Consider the following 16,004-nt stretch of genomic DNA (forward strand, 5'->3'; position numbering starts at 1 on the left):
CCCACGTGACCCGCGCCGCCGCGCACGCGCCCCCGCTCCCGAACTACGCGTCCCAGGCTGCCCCGCGGCGGCGCGTGCGCGGCGGCGCCCGGCGCTCGGGCCATTTAAATGTGTGTGAGGGAGCCCCTGAAATGGCCGCGCAGGTCGCCGCGGTGCCGCGGGCCCCGGAGGAGCCGCCGCCGCCGCCCTCAGCGGACCGGCCCGCCCGGCCCCGCGGGCCCCGCCGCCGGCGGGCGGCACCCGGCGAGCCGCCGGCCGCCAAGCGGGCCCGGCCGAGCCAGCCGCTGCTGGCGGGGCCCGGCCCGGCGGAGCCGCTGCCCCCGCCCGCCCTCCCCGCCGCCGCGGGGCTGTTCACGTTCTCCCCGCTCAGCCTCCCGCCGCCCGGGGAGCGCCGACACCACCACCGGCACCACGCCGAGCCCGCCGGCCACAAGGCGAGGCGCGGCAGCCCCGCGGACGGCGCGGCGGGGCGGCCCAGCCAGCGAGGTGAGCGGCGGGGGGAGCGCGGGGGTCGCGGGGCCGGCGGCCGCCCCCGGCGGGCTCGGCCGGGCGGGCGGCGGCGCGGCGCTGGAGCCCCGGGCGCACCTGTGGAGGGCAGCGGGCGGCGGCGGCGCGGCGGGCTCGGCGGCCCTGGTCCGGCCGTGCCGTAGCGGGCACGGCGGTGCTGCCCCGGGGACGGAGCGCGGGGCGGCCGCGTTGCTCCTGCTGCTGTCAGAATCGCCCTCGCCGCGGGTTCAGCCTGCAGGTGCTGTGGGGGTGAAGGCTTCCTCACGTTAGCGTGTGAGGAGCTGCTGGTTTGTTGGGTTTTATTTTTAAATTTTTAATTGTTGGTTTTAATGAGTGGCCTGAGAAGGGGTCTCGTGATTCCGTACGGATATTTCCAATGCGGTTGTCAGAGGATGGTGCCAGATTCTTTTCAGGGGTGCCCAGCAACAGGACAAGGCAGAATAGCCATAAACTAAAACACAACAAGTTCTTCCTCAACGTGAGGAAGAATTTCGTTCAATGCAGGGCGGCAGAGCCCTGGAGCAGGTGCCCACGGAGGTCCTGTCTGGAGATATTCCAAACCTGTGTCACCCGCTCCAGGTGCAGGGGGCTTTTGCTGGATGATCTGCAGAGGTCCTTTGCAGCCCGAATTATTCTGTGTGTTCTTTTATTGCAAGGCCAAAATATCTCTGGATTTCAGCGTGTGCTGTGTGTGGTTTTGTTTATTTTTTTTTAACAGTACAGAGCGATTGTTTTGGTTCTGCTCAGAGATTTGTTATAGTAAAAAGCTTCTTGGAGAGAGCAACATAGATTAAAAATAACTGCAAAAGTACTGTAATTAAAAATATAACGTGGTGGATTATGCTTGAGGAGTGTATGGGCAGGTTTTGTGCCAAAGAAACCAAAGATGCCCTTGCTTGCAGAAGTCAAGTGGCTGTGGAGTAAAGTCTAGGTAGGACTGTCTTAAGAACAGACAAAACTAGTACCAGGAGAGGCTTTTCTCCACTGGTTAATGCTTCCACACCACCGTGCTTGAATAATGACTGTAAAAACTTCTGATTGTAAACCTCTGCAATTTTATCAGTGTTTATCAAGCAGAAGTTTGGAGCAGTGTAACTTTATAGACTGGAGTGTCACTGTGTCAGTTCTAACCCAGAATCAAATTAGGCCTCTTAATGAAGGCTTAAACAGCGTGGAAATGAGCATCAAAATTCCAGATTCGTAAAGGAAAGCTGTTTGCTCGTGTGAAGCTCTTCACTGCCTGTCCTCAGCTGTAGGGGTAGTGCCTTTTGGGATGGGGCTGTATTTCTTTCCCTATCTGTTTTTATTTTGCCATATAATCTGATTAAATTATATATTACACTGACTGTGCCATGCTTATCTGTGACCCCAGGTGACAGTGAACAACCCCACTGTTTTTGCTGTTTGATAATGGTTCTGGTTCTGTTGTGGGATGTCTGATCATTTTAGAATAGCTGAGTTATTGGCACTGCTGTCACTCTGCCTCACTGTGGAGCCCATCGTTTAGTGACCTGTCCACAGCTTCTTTGTGTTTGAGGTGCTGGAGGCCTTCTGTTTATTTAAAGGAATAATTAAAACTATATTTCCTCCAGGATTGCCAGGCATTATTATTATGTCACTGTTTAGCTTCACTGAATACAGCAGTTACTCACTGTAATAGTGAGACTCTGCTGTGTTCAATGGATCCAGCAGCAGCCAGGGCAGCTTTTATCCTGAAAACAGACAAGCGTTCACTGGAAGCTCCCAAATGCAAGGATTCCTCTGTCTGTTGTTAGGACATGGTTTCAAATGGGAAGATACTCTGAATTAAAATGTCTGAGGTTTTAAAACTATACCTAAAATCAGAAATGCTTACAATAAGAAATCTTTAACAGTGAAATGTTCTTAGAAGCATACAAAGGGAAGTATTCCCAACAGCGCAGTGGTGGCATGAAGTTCTTGTTTAGTTGCAGCCTGGGATCTCTTGTCCCACCAGGACAAATACCTGGTGTGTGGATTGCACGTTCGCTCGGTGAGTAAAGCAGTGTCTGTGCTCCAGAGCCCAGTGACTGGGCAAACCGTGCACTCCTCACATCCGAGTCTTGCAGCAAACCTCATTCCAAGAACCGTTTCAGTTGGCTTCCCAGAACGAGTGATACCGCCCTGCTTTTCCTGGTTTCTTTGAAATAGAAAGATCAGGGCCTTTGCTGTTTGCAAGGGCTGCAGCAGCACGGTGAAAACTTGTATTTCAGGTCCTAAGACTATTGTATGAAGTGAGGATTAAGCAATCAGCTCTTTCTTTGCTCCATGAGTAACTCTGTTCCTTACTCCAGGCTGTTATGAAGGTCAGCCCTCTCCAGTAACGAGACCAAACCAGTAATGATCCAGTTAAACACTGGTTACACTGCAGAACCTGGAGCTGCCTGTGTTTATCACTACACCCTTTTTCAATAAGAGTGTAATGTGGTTTTTTTTCTTTAACTTAAGTGCTCTAAGAGAATAAAGAGGGAATACCAGTGTGCAGCCAGAGAAAGGAAGTTTCATTAGGACAAAGCCTTGTGCTGAGGGGGAATGGTAAAACTTTAGTTCCTGCATCTTCAGTCAGGTGTTGCCTTCAGCAGCAGGTTGTCTCATCCCCATGGCTATCCTGCTAACACAGCTCCTGGAGATTTATGGGCACTGTTGGATGAAATGGTTCTTTGATTCAGGCACGTTAAAATCTTGTCTTGGCAATTGAGTTTGTAACAGCTGGGCCATCAAATTTTCTAATTACCTTTGTCCCTTGCTAAATGTTATTTGAATTAGTTTTTATTCTTGAAAGAAGAACAACTTAAGCTATTTCATTTTGCCTGACAGAACTACTTCTTCACATTTTATCTCATCCTTTTAGAGGTTGATTAACCTAAAAAAAAAAAAAAAAACCCAAACAACTGAAACAGGCTCTTAATTTCTTTCTCTTCATTAACTGAATCGTTAACTACAGGACTGAATCCATTGATGTGATGATTTGGGTCCTTTAATTTTAAAATCAGCAATCTAAGCTTTACTTAAGTGTTTTTACTTCTAAATGTAAGTAAAGCTTGTAGCTCTTCAGTGCTACTGTCTGCTTCTGTATCATGTATCCAAAATCAGGGAAGTGTTCTGTAATGAAAGTCTTAATGTTTAAATGTTAACACATACTTGTTTATCCTCTTCCCCTGTACGGCACTGCCTTAAATGTCAGAAGTTATTAATGTACTTAATTATAGATGTTCCGAACTACAGACTCCTTTTAAAGGTATTCTAATAAATCTCTTAAAAATGGAAGTATTTCTAAAATACTAAGGTAGAATTTTGGAAGATTTCCTTAATTCAATGCTTTATTTATATAATTATAGGTACCCTGACTTTTGATTTAATTATACAGCCAAAAATACAATGTTTTACAACTGGTCAGTCTCCCTGGGGAATAGATGGCTTCAGCAAGTGAGTGTCCTGAATTCTTTTGGGGTGAATATGCTGCAACTGCAGAACTCTAATCTTCTCTTTATTGTTGCTGCCAGAAACTCCAGATGAAAATGGCAAAAGCCAGCGAGCTGACAGTCTTATTATGAAGAAGATAAAGAAAAAAAAGAAAAAGAAACACCGGGAAGATGTGAGGGGAAAACGCCTGAAGATGTACAACAAAGAGGTGCAGACAGTGTGTGCTGGGCTCACTCGCATTGACAAGGAGACTCTGTCTCAAGGACAGTGTGACAACCTGGAAATGAGCAAGGAATCCTTCAGGTACCTGAAGGACGAGCAGCTGTGCAGACTGAACTTGGGCATGCAGGAATACCGGATACCCCAGGGAGTACAAACCCCCTTTGTGACACACCAGGAGCACTCTGTCCGCAGCAGCTTCCTGAAGACTGGCACTAAATTCAGTAACTTCATTCACGAGGAGCATCAGTCCAACGGAGGTGCCCTGGTCCTGCATGCTTACATGGATGAACTCTCATTTTTGTCTCCAGTGGAGATGGAGAGATTTGCAGAAGAGTTTCTTGCGTTGTCGTTCAGTGAAAATGATAAAAATGCAGCTTACTATGCTTTAGCCATAGTGCACGGAGCAGCTGCCTATTTACCAGACTTCCTGGATTACTTTGCTTTTAACTTTCCAAACACTCCAGTGAAAATGGAAATTTTGGGCAAGAAGGACATTGAAACAACAACAATTTCAAATTTTCACTCTCAGGTAAGAACTATTCAAATGCATAAATGTTGCACAATACCTAGATTTGATTAATCTCAGTAACCCAGAGAGGCATGATTTAAAATAGGCAAGTCACAAATGTATTTGCTGAGCAGATGAAGAAAGGTGATGTTAGACCTACACTGCTGTGCTGTGTATTCCTGCTTCTGCTTAAAGCTTTCCTGTGCTCCCTGGTAGCTGGTGAATCACACGTCAGACACTGCTACCTGTGACCTGAGGGAAGATCTACACTGAGCATCTTTTTCTTCTAAACTTGGGAAAACACTGAGATTGTTCAAAACAACAGCCAAGTCCGTGTCAAGAATTGCATAGACTGCAAATGTTAACGCTGCTTTTCTAGTCAACAGAGCTGGGGTTTGTTTTTGGGGTCTTGGGGCTTGGCTTTTTTTGCAGTGTTACTTTTCATGTTTCAGTATATCTGTTTCACAAGGTTTTTAACATCTTAATTCCCTCAGTACCTTATGCTGACTAAACTTTCTAACTCGTCAGTGGTTAGGGGATCTTTTTAATTGCCTTTGAAAAGGAGCTTCATTTTATTTACTCCCTCGGTTTCCATGGTAGGCTTAACTAGTTTAAATTCTGAAAATGTATCTCCATGTAACTTAAATGGATGCAACAGTAAAAACTAAGCTAATTTTAAGATTCCCATATGAAAGTCTCTTGGATTTTAGTAGTGACCAAACTCAGAAGTATATGAGTGTACCACAAGATTACAGCTTAGATAAAATTCTTTTCGATGGAATAAAGCTTCTTTCTGTTTAGTCTGAGAGTGGATCCCAACTGCTGATTACCTTTAAGGTCTTTACTTGAGACATTAATTACATTTATTAGTTCACCTGTTGGGAGGCTACATCTGAAACTCTGTAGTGGAGTTCAGTTCAGTGTGATAGGAACACACCTTTAACAACAGACTTTGGAGTGCTTGTGGATGGGCTATTTGGGTCTCTGCAGGGTTTACCAAATGCTTATAAGCAAGATTTGCACTGGAAGAACAATTACTGCTTTACAGAAAGTTACTGCATGGCTGCTGTGGAGTCTTTGAATAGCATTTAATGAATAATTCTGACACTTGGCTTTTTGTTTGGCAGTGATTTGCTGCTGCAGCACTTAGTTTAACCAGCTTCTGTTTCTTGGTGCATGTAATTCTTTGTGTTGACAGAGCTGTGTCTGGGTGCAGAGCACTTCAAAACAATCTCTGAGCATATGAACCACTGCTGTGGGCAGTAGCACTTCTGCACAGCACACACCTGTGTGCTGCAGATGTGAAATGTGTCCACAGGTCAGGCTTTAAAGTCTTCTGTGTTAGTGATTTATCTGTGCTCTTTAGTGTCCTGATTGCATTCTGACTTGATACGTGTGATGACCCCTGAAATGGCTAAACAGAGTCTCCAGAATGTTTAACAATTGCATTTTTTCTCAGTGAATGTCCTGTGAACACGAATACTGCCACTATAAATACACGTGAGGAATCTGTGGTAATAAATAAGAGGCTTTGCTGGGTTATAGTCTGCTGGTACTTCAATTAATTCTATTTTAAGTACTGTCTAAACTTGATTAAGATTGAGTCATGACATAAGGTTCAGTTGGTCTAAACCACTTCTCTAAACCCAGCTCCAGCATGACCTGGTTAATCCTCTCTGGCTGAAGTGTGTTAGTGCAGTTCTCCCTCAGCAAACAGAGCAGGGGAGCTGTCACAGGCAGCTGGAGCAGGGCTCTTCAGGGAATACAGATGATGGAAAAGCTGAAGAAACATAGAAATTGGTGGTGGATTCACCCAAGTTTTGCAGGCTGTCTTGTCTTGGAATGGAGAAGGCTGCAGTGCCCTGCTCTGGGGTGATGAGCCTGGCTGTTGTGCTGCTGTTCCTTGGCAGCTCTGGGGAGGCTTGAACAGATTGGCCAAGCTGCACTTTTCACCCTTCTGTGAGAGAATTGTACAGTACAGAAGCACTTCATGCTTGTGCTTTTGCAGATTAAACATGTTGCACTATTGTATGCTGTAACACTGGTTATTTATAATTAAGTTGCTTCCATTCTGGGTTCCTTCTCTGTGCATGAGTTTGTTTGCTGCACTGACCTGTGCCAAGGGGTTTGGGAGCTTTAGGGAGTCTTGAATCCCGAAGATTCAGTGTTCAGAAATCAAAATTTGTTCTGTAAACTGCAAGTTAATGGGACCTTTGGCTTGCACGACATTCAGCTGGTTTGTGTTTTTAGAGAAACTGAATTGTAGTATTCAAAATAAGGACTTTAATCTGAAGGACTTGGTAAGTCTAGTGATAATTAACTGCCTTGCAAGGTGAATTCCTTTGTTCTCAGGGCAGTGAGTTTATAGCAAAGCACTCCAATGTGTATTTGTTACATAAATGTTTGGTTTCAGTATCTTAAAATAATCAAGCTTTAGTGTTCTGAGGATTTTTTTCTTGCATTGGCTCTCATTGGTTCTAATACTTCAGTGCTGGAGCTCAGCTTTAGTGTGGAGCTGTTCACTTGGGCTGAGAGCTTTCAAGACTCAAATCACTGAGCAGAAATTTGTAAGCTTTCCTCACATAAGGGCACGCTTTAAATTGGAAGCTCTTTGCAGTGCAGCTAGAATGAACTCTTTATTTTCCTTATCACTTGTTTCAGTACAACTGCTTCCACTCAGTGAATGGGAATATATTTAGAGTTTTAAAGAAACACTTCTGCTTTTTTTCCCAACTGATCAACTTGTCTGATGAATTCTCTCTCTGATCCAAAGAACAGTTACACACTGTCACAGAGGGTGTGTGGGGGTTCTGGGAAGAGGCCAGGAAAGAGAATTGGGGAAGTAGGTTTTGCATAAGCTGCTCTTCCTTCTGGGAAGAATGTGGGAGAAGCAGCCAACAGGTGATAACGGGGTAAGTTTTCTTACTCTTGCTGCTCAGAATAGGTTACTCTGTTCCTGACAGCTTTGGCTCGTGAACCACATCACAGTTTGATTGTCTGCCCCACGTGAACTTCTCTCATTCTGGAAGGGCAATTTCTTTTTTTTAACAGTAGCTATCAAATTATGAAATGGAGAAATTGTGGATCTGTACTGCATCCTTCACTCGGTTTGTCACTAAAGCCATATAAACAATGCCCAGTGGTCCTGCACTATGTCAGATTTTAGTCAGGCATGTCACCCTTGCTGTGCCTCCTTGTCCTTCAGCAGGAGCCAGCCTTGTGCTCTTGCTTTCTTCTTGTAGCCAAGGTTTTGTGTGGTTGGTTTTATAGCTGACTTGGCATGCTGAAATACTGTTGCTGTCAACTGATTCATGCTTTTCTTGCAACTGGAGAGAAACTTCAGAGACTTAACCTCATTTGTCTCCAGCTGATGCCTCATCTGTGTGTCCTGTTCTCATCCTGCGCTGCTCACTTAACCCGTGGTGAGGCTGGGGTGCCTCAGGAGCATGCACATAAACACCAGCTCCCAGCCTCTGACAGGAAACACTGCCTGTGTGCTTCTGTTCTCACCCGAGTGTGGGAAACGCTGATAGGCACATGGTGCAGCCGAGAGAAAATGTCTTCATGAGCACTGGAGCTAATTTTAACCGTGCCCATAACTCACTGTCAGTGTTGGCGTGTGGAGCAGGGGGTACACACAGCAGTGATGCCTGGGTGGCATTTGAAAGGGCACAGGCTGCCTGAGCAGTCTTACTGGCCCCATTGTCCTTTTGCAACAGTAAAAACAGTGGCAGTGACTGCTTGTGATCCACTGCTGCTTTTAAAGCAGCACAGGGAACAAATTATAGCAAGGGAGGTGCTGTGGTAATAAGTTACTGACTTCTGGCAGCCGTGTGAACTGGAGTGACCCTGGCTAAATTCCTAAACAAGGGCTGAACTTTAAACAAAAATAAAAATAAAAATCACTGAGAGATGTCCTAATGGATATAATGAAGTGACTTCAGCTATTTCATCATCTCAGCTTTCTTCCCTGCAATGAGGGGTGCACACAGGTGACTGTGGAGTGAACAGAGCTCAGAGGGAATCTGGAGCACCTGGTGAATGAAAGACCAAAGCAGCTTGCAGTGCAGCAAGCAGGGTGCTTACTCATGGAACACTAAACCACCCAGTTGTAAAGGGAGAGAAAGGTGCCTGTTCTTTTAGGTGTTCATTGCATCATATTGTTGAGACCACTGGCCTAACCAGTGTTTGCTGCTCAGAAGGAATTAAGAATGAGAGAGCTGCTGTGAAGAAGTTTTTTATGGTATATTGAACTAGTAGACTACATCCCCTGTGATTGAGGTGCTTGAGATGAATAATACAGCCTGCTGGGGATTGCCGTGGGCTGGTGCATGTTGTCAGTGTAAACATGTCATGGGTTTAATTCTCAAGTGTGTATATTCCTTTAGTTTATATTAAAAACTAGCAAAGCACTGAAATCCAATGTTTCCCTAAAGTATTTCTTGTTTGCTTTATAAGTCCTGAGTTCTGGTCTATTTTTCTGTTGTTCCAGTGCATTTAAAAAAAAGTTAAAGCTTCTAATTTTTCATTTCTTTTGAAAACATTACAGGGAAAAGCTGCATGTGGAATTATAATTCATTTTAACTCATGACAAACACCTGTAAAATACTAGTGACTCTCACCAGGTGGTTTCAGTAGCACAGAACTCATCTGGAAGGAGTCTGTCTCCACTTACATAAACAGTGCCGGGCAGTTAAACTTCACTGGATAAGGACCAGAGCACTTCAGTCCTTAGTTCTTCTGTAGATGCACAGAACAAAAATATTGCTGTGGTGTTCCAGTGTTCCTGCTCTGAACTACATTCAGCAAATAGAGTGAGCTGAACTTGTATAATTGTGAAATACCTGTGGCTGCTACTGAAGGATAAAATTGCAGCAGTAACTCTATTCTTCCTTTATTAGTCTCTCCTAATTTACCTTTAACAACTGCAGGGAGTAGCTTAATGACATTTGGTTTGCTGGCTAAACATGCAAAACTGAAACTAAACTTAAAGTGAAGCTGCTATGTCCATGTATCTGTAAGTGGAGTTCTAAAATGCGTCACACTGGGTGAACATTACGGAAACTGCACATTTACCAGTAATTGTCTGCACTGTCCCACCACTCAGCCATGGAGAACAGCTGGAGTTTTTCACCCCTGGAACACTGAAGGGTGGTGGAAGGCTGGGGCTCAGACACAGCTGACTGTGCACAGCAGACTTGTGCTCTGTAACATCAGTTAGCTGTGGTGTCTGCACAGAGCCTCCTCTGTGGCCATATGGCACATTCCAGCTGCAGTCCATAGGATGAGGCTACAGAACACTGGAGTCTTGCCAGTGCCTCTCCTCTGAGAACAGGAAATTGGCAAGAAAAGTTTCCAGATGACCCAGCGAAGTGGGACAGTCTGTGTTCTATAGGATGTCCGCAAGCTGTGAGATTAAAGTGTTTCTGACCCCAGCGCTGACAGCAGGTTCTACTGCAAATGGTTATCCTAAAATTCTTCTCCATGAGCACTGGCTTTCCAGCTAAACCCCTCATTTAATCTGTTTTTGTCCAATTTCCTGTGTATACTATCACCAGAACCACTGCATGAAAGACCTTGAGGTTTTTCACTTCAGTCCCAGGGGAAGGACCTCAGGGACAGGACTGAACTGAGGAATGTGCATATCCCAGGAGCATCCGGTTTGAAATGTAGAAGCAAAAGTCCAAAAGCACAAACTAGTGGAGAGTTGAAGCTTGCTGGTGAAAGACTGAGTCACAATGAAACCTTGTGTGGTTGTTTTCTCAAGTCAGCCTGGAAGTGCTGAATTGTTCCTGAATTAGTCAAATATTCACTTGCTGTTATTCAGACTCCAGAAGGATTTCCTGTCAGGAGTACAGGCAGGAGCCCTTTCTTTCTGTTCTGTTCTCAGCAGTCCCTGTGGGTATTCCCAAAGGCACATCTGCTGGAACAGATGTAGATGAGTCCAAGATTGATCCCAGCTGTGTTAGATCAGTCACTTTTATCCTCCTGTGAGAGAACTAAAGCTGTGGTGCTGTTGTGTCTCCTGTCTGGCCCTCAGGTCAATCGGACGTACTGCTGTGGCACCTACAGAGCAGGACCCATGCGCCAGATCAGCCTGGTGGGAGCAGTGGATGAAGAAGTGGGGGACTACTTCCCAGAATTCCTAGATATGTTGGAAGAATCTCCATTTCTTAAAGTAAGCAGTAACTTGTGATGTGTTCAGAGCACTGTAGATACTTAAGCAATTGTTAGGTTTCCAAGTAATTAGAAACTGTAAGGTATTTTCTTTACTGATGTGCTTATTTGGGCTACTGAGGTTCATTCTTTCCTGTGGCCAATTGAAAGGCATGGAAGGAGGTGGCTAATTAAAAATAATCAAGTTTATTATATCTACTTGCACTACATGCACTTCCCTAAAAACTATGCCTGATAAAATTAGCTTGGAATATCTCTTACCTCTCAAACTTACTTAGTTTCTATGCAGTTCTTTTGACAGCAGATTTGAACCAGTTTTACCAAAGGCATCATTCAATTTTTCTATCTCACCCAGTGTTTTGTGTTATGTGTGTTTTGTGGGTTGTTTTGTTCCTGTTTTCTTTTAGATGACTTTGCCCTGGGGGACTCTTTCCAGTCTCAGACTGCAGTGCAGGTCCCAGAGTGATGATGGGCCCATCATGTGGGTGAGGCCGGGAGAGCAGATGATCCCCACAGCTGATATGCCAAAATCACCCTTCAAACGGCGCCGGTAAGGTTTGGGTTCCTTTTGTACTCGAGGTTAAGTCTCTGTCAGATTTGAGAACAGCAAAGTACTTGATGTCACTGGCTCTTCAGAGGGCTAATTCACATTTAAGTTTCACTTTCACTTTTTTTTCAAATTGGCTCAGCTGATAAAGCAAATGTTACCCTTGGTTGTTTTATTTCACTGCTTCTGACAGTATCTTTCAGTACTTGTCACATATCCTAGATCAGTGCTTTAAGGTTAAAACCTTTTTATTATCTGCGGACTTAATTACTCCTATTTCTGTGGCAAGACCCAATTTGGTCGGGAGGGCAGGTGGAATGCTGTAAAACAGTAGAGATCCTTCTGCTGCTCGTGCTGCCTTCTAATGTCAGTGCTAAAGCACTTTTAACACTGCCTGCCCAGAAATTATTGTGTGTTCTTGCTTTCTGTCTCTGAAAGAGTGCTCTAAAACAAATTTCAGGAGATTTAGAAGCATACTTTAGTTGTCATTTAAAGAAGAGTATTTGGATGTACTCCCAAATAACTGAAGCTCAGTTTCTGTAAGATAGAGCTGTTTTACATTCTTGGAGGAAATATTTCAGCACAAGCAAACACAAAAAATACGTGATTTGATTTGTTTTGTAAAGTTTGATCTTGTAACCTGAATTGTACTTGGCTGGTTTTGTTTTGATCTTTCACCAAATCAACACCTAGAAAAAACCAGAGGGAAGTGCTTTGTTCCCTTGAAGCCTGCAGCACCCAGAATTTTAAGATTAGTTCAGTACAAACGTGAATTTTTGAGCAGCAGGGACATTTTTGGTGCGTGTTTTTCTGCCGTTGCAGGTCCATGAACGAGATCAAGAACCTGCAGTACCTACCTCGGACCAGCGAGCCCCGCGAGGTCCTGTTCGAGGACAGGACCAGAGCTCACGCTGACCACGTGGGGCAGGGCTTTGACTGGCAGAGCACAGCTGCTGTCGGGGTGCTCAAGGCTGTGCAGTTTGGGGAATGGTAAGTTGCTGCTGGGATGGCAGCACTTTTTTTCTTAAAAAAAAAAAAGAAAAAAAAATTCCTCGCAAAATAAACCTAATCAGAAATGGTTTAAACCCTATAATGTGACAGTGGCTGGAATTGTCTGCCCAGGGAGGTGGTGGAGGCACTGGATGTGTTTAAAAATAAAGCCTGGACGTGGCACTCAGTGCCATGGTTTAGTTGATGAGGAGGTGTTAGGTCACAGGTTGGACTAGATGATCTTAAAGGTGTTTTTCAACCTAGTTCATTCTGTGGCTCAAAAGCTGCACAGAGCTGAAAACCTTGAGCTGTGTCCCTCCTATTTTTCCATCTTGAGGCAGTAAAAAATTTGGAACAGCAGCTTGCAGAATATTTTTGTGATATACCTTAAACTTGGACCATCATCCTTCACTATTCTTTTCCTGAGCAGGTATATTAATTCTAGCTTTTGTAACTGTAGTCTAAGAGCTCAGTGTAATTAATTTCACAGCTGCAGTGCTTTCTCAGGTCATGTACCCAGGATATTGCTGTTGATCTTGCAGAGAAACTGGACTTGCATCATTGTAATAGCTAGAAATTGCATTAGAAATTGGATAGCATAATTAGCATTATCATTAGAATAAAATATGCAAATATTTCCTATACTATTGAATAAAACTTCTCACTGCTTCAACTTCAGTGTTACTTTAATTTTACATTTTTCCCTTAATGCAGAATTATTCTATCCAATTATAGAATGGAAGAATTGAGGCAAGTAGTGGTTCCTACAACACAGAGAACTTTGATAGTGGCAGTTTGAACCTGGTTCTCAGGGTTTTTGGTGTATTGTCCATGCAAACATCCCTTCTGTTGTGAATGCAGCAAAAATTGAGAAAGAAAAAAGGGAAATATATGAATTATACCTCTTTTTCAACATAATACACTATTGAGAAATGTTGAGGCTTTGTGCACAGTGTAACACTCAAGCAGGCCATTGGTTCAATGAAGCTTTCTACTGGGAAGAGTTGGAATGCTCTGTAACTCAAATACTTCAAAAAGTCCTGGAATTCTCTTTTTTTTCTAGGAGCGACCAGCCTCGTATAACCAAAGATGTGGTTTGTTTTCATGCTGAAGACTTCACTGATGTTGTGCAGAGACTTCAGCTGGACCTTCATGAACCTCCAGTGTCACAGGTATCAAATCTGCCCTCGTGACAGCTCATTCCTGGTGTTCTGGGAGGGGTTTCTGACAGATCCCAGCTTCTCCCTAAAGTCAGCCCTTTTGTATCCCCTCAGTTCTCAGCTCTCTTGGGTAAATTTCCTTGTGTTTCAGGATAAAATAGTTCAGTTGGAAGGGACCTTTTTCCTTTCCTTTCCCTCAAGTTCTTGCTGTGAGTCCCAGCGTCTGCTATAGAAACAATCTGTTGATTAAGCCATATGTGCCCGTCCCTGTTTTTTCTGATGTTGTCTTAGGCTATGGAAACATCTAAACTCAGTTCTGTCAGCCCAAACAATGCAGCCCATTGTTGTTGTTTTCAGCTGTAACTATAGAAACCTCTTCATTGTCCTCTCAAGACATCAGAGAAACTGTATTTTTAAAGTCCAGTTGTCATTTGAATTTGAAGTTTTACCCATGAAACAGAGACATTCTGATTTAGACATGAATTCACTTGAAAACAGGAAGATGGTGAGTTGTTTGAAGAGTTTACCACTAACTTTCCCATCTCTCCTTCTCCCAGTGTGTTCAATGGGTGGACGAAGCCAAACTAAACCAAATGAGACGGGAAGGCATTCGCTATGCTAGGATTCAGTTGTGTGACAATGACATCTACTTCATCCCTAGAAATGTCATTCATCAGTTCAAAACAGTGTCAGCAGTCTGCAGCTTAGCCTGGCACATCAGACTCAAACAGTATCACCCCGTGGGGGACACTTCTCCAAAAGCAGAAAGCAACTCAAGCCTGAACAGTGATGTTCCTGGAAACACAGAGGCAGAAGGTGAACCCCAAGGAGTGAGTGTAAAAGTAGAGTCTGAAGAACCAGGTATAGAAATTCAGCTTACCCCAGGGGTGCTCTCCTCCTCTGTTTCTTCAATATCAGGACTTGTGCAACCAGATCAGGTGGCGCAGCCCATTCCAGGTTTTAAAATAGAGTCTGATCAGCAACACAATCCACAGGATCATGCAGGCTCTTCTGTGTGATATGTATATATTTAAACATTTTTTAAACAACTTTTTAAAATTTTGATGTGAAGTTATAGTTTTATAACTGGCTTATGTTTTATTGGAGAAATCTTGCCTATAATTCTATAAAGAAAGGTGACATTCCAAAATGTCAAGCATATCTTTTTTACACAGATTATGCAAAATTCAAGTTGTATTTTAACCCCTTAGTACAACCTGTAACAGTGGTCTACCACTTCTTTCTGTTTAAGTAAAGAGATGTTGAATATCTTCTCAAAGTCAGATTGAAATTCCTCCAGGAATATGAAATGATTGAGCTCCATTGGTCAGTGTTATTTCCCTACTTTTACTTTATCTCTAATCTTCACCAGAAAGTGATGCTTTTGTAGAAGACTTGCAAAGTGATTTCCCCATCTCATTTTAATTGCTTAAAAAAGTAAAAAAAAAAAAAAAAAAGTAAAGAAAAAAAGAAAAAAATAGAGAAAGCACAGCACTTTTGATGATTTGTGGAATTTTTGGTATGTCTGTTCTTGACATGTTGGTTTATATACAAGCTATAGAAATTGATGTTTCTTACAGTTCCTACAAGGGTGACCTGTAAAAAGAACTGAAGCAAGTGTCTGATTCCTGTTGAAATGCAATGACTTACTGACCTAACACTTCTCATAGCACTGCTTATGTTGTTTGGTGTGGGGGTTTTTTGCTTCCAAAATACATCTTCCCTGAATGTGATAAATGCTAGTGTCAAAATTAGAGAACCTCTTGGTAGTCTTGTGGAGGAAACTGCTATCTTTGAGCACTTTAAGGCTTTAAAATACTTAACCAACTTGGCAGCTTGTTTTGATCGGGTCGTAACGTGTCCAATGGATCCACACTTCCCCTTGTACTGATGCACTTAATATAATAAGCATTGAGCTGATACCTGACTTCCTAGAATAAGGACAGCCTTACTGTGTAAGTTCTGTATTAGTATTTCACAATAAAAAGTATTTTGGCATTGGACTGCTTTTTCCATGTGTAGCTCCTGGGTGCCCAGTTACTGTGGAAAAATCAGCAGCACGTGCTCAATGTGTAGAGTGTCAGCTATCAACAGTTTTTCAACAATCTTTCAATATTTCTGGATGTTAACGTGTAACCTGTATTTGACTTTCACTCTCCCCATTTATTACTGCCCTTTCCAGTCATCAAAAGGAAAAGTTCCTTTTTCCCTCTCCCTTCCCCCTCCCCACATTTAGAGTACAAGTTGGGGTTTGGTGCAACTTAAGCTGTCTCCAGATAACTTTATTTGTTCTAATCCTCACTGGGGTAGGAAAGATTTGAAACACTATGTTAGACTAGACAAAAGCAAAGATGCTGTGTTAGTTCTGGATGCATCTTTTTAATATCAATTATTACTCTTCTCTTTATAAGGGTCTCTAAAATATGTTACTCTATTATAAATCTTACTTTGT

At 43.5% G+C, this 16,004-nt stretch overlaps 1 protein-coding gene across 1 annotated transcript; it reads left to right on the top strand.

The window, feature by feature from the left end:
• The first annotated feature begins 95 nt into the window (after positions 1-95).
• RSBN1 (round spermatid basic protein 1) lies at positions 96-15,555 on the top strand. The gene is made up of 7 exons (XM_068173390.1): positions 96-486; positions 4,029-4,699; positions 10,719-10,856; positions 11,263-11,405; positions 12,225-12,392; positions 13,456-13,564; positions 14,110-15,555. Exons 1-7 carry the CDS (start codon positions 132-134, stop codon positions 14,569-14,571), a joined length of 2,046 nt encoding a protein of 681 aa, XP_068029491.1. The 5' UTR covers positions 96-131; the 3' UTR covers positions 14,572-15,555.
• Positions 15,556-16,004: the final 449 nt, after the last annotated feature.

Source organism: Anomalospiza imberbis, chromosome 26 (assembly GCF_031753505.1).
Source record: "Anomalospiza imberbis isolate Cuckoo-Finch-1a 21T00152 chromosome 26, ASM3175350v1, whole genome shotgun sequence".
In the NCBI taxonomy this organism is placed as follows: domain Eukaryota; kingdom Metazoa; phylum Chordata; class Aves; order Passeriformes; family Viduidae; genus Anomalospiza; species Anomalospiza imberbis.

Coding starts and splice junctions, on each gene's coding strand:
- RSBN1 (XM_068173390.1), top strand. CDS start 132: ATGGCCGCGCAGGTCGCCGCGGTGCCGCGGGCCCCGGAGGAGCCGCCG. Junction 487..4,028: donor GGGGCGGCCCAGCCAGCGAG/GTGAGCGGCGGG, acceptor TGTTGCTGCCAG/AAACTCCAGATGAAAATGGC. Junction 10,857..11,262: donor AAGAATCTCCATTTCTTAAA/GTAAGCAGTAAC, acceptor GTTTTCTTTTAG/ATGACTTTGCCCTGGGGGAC.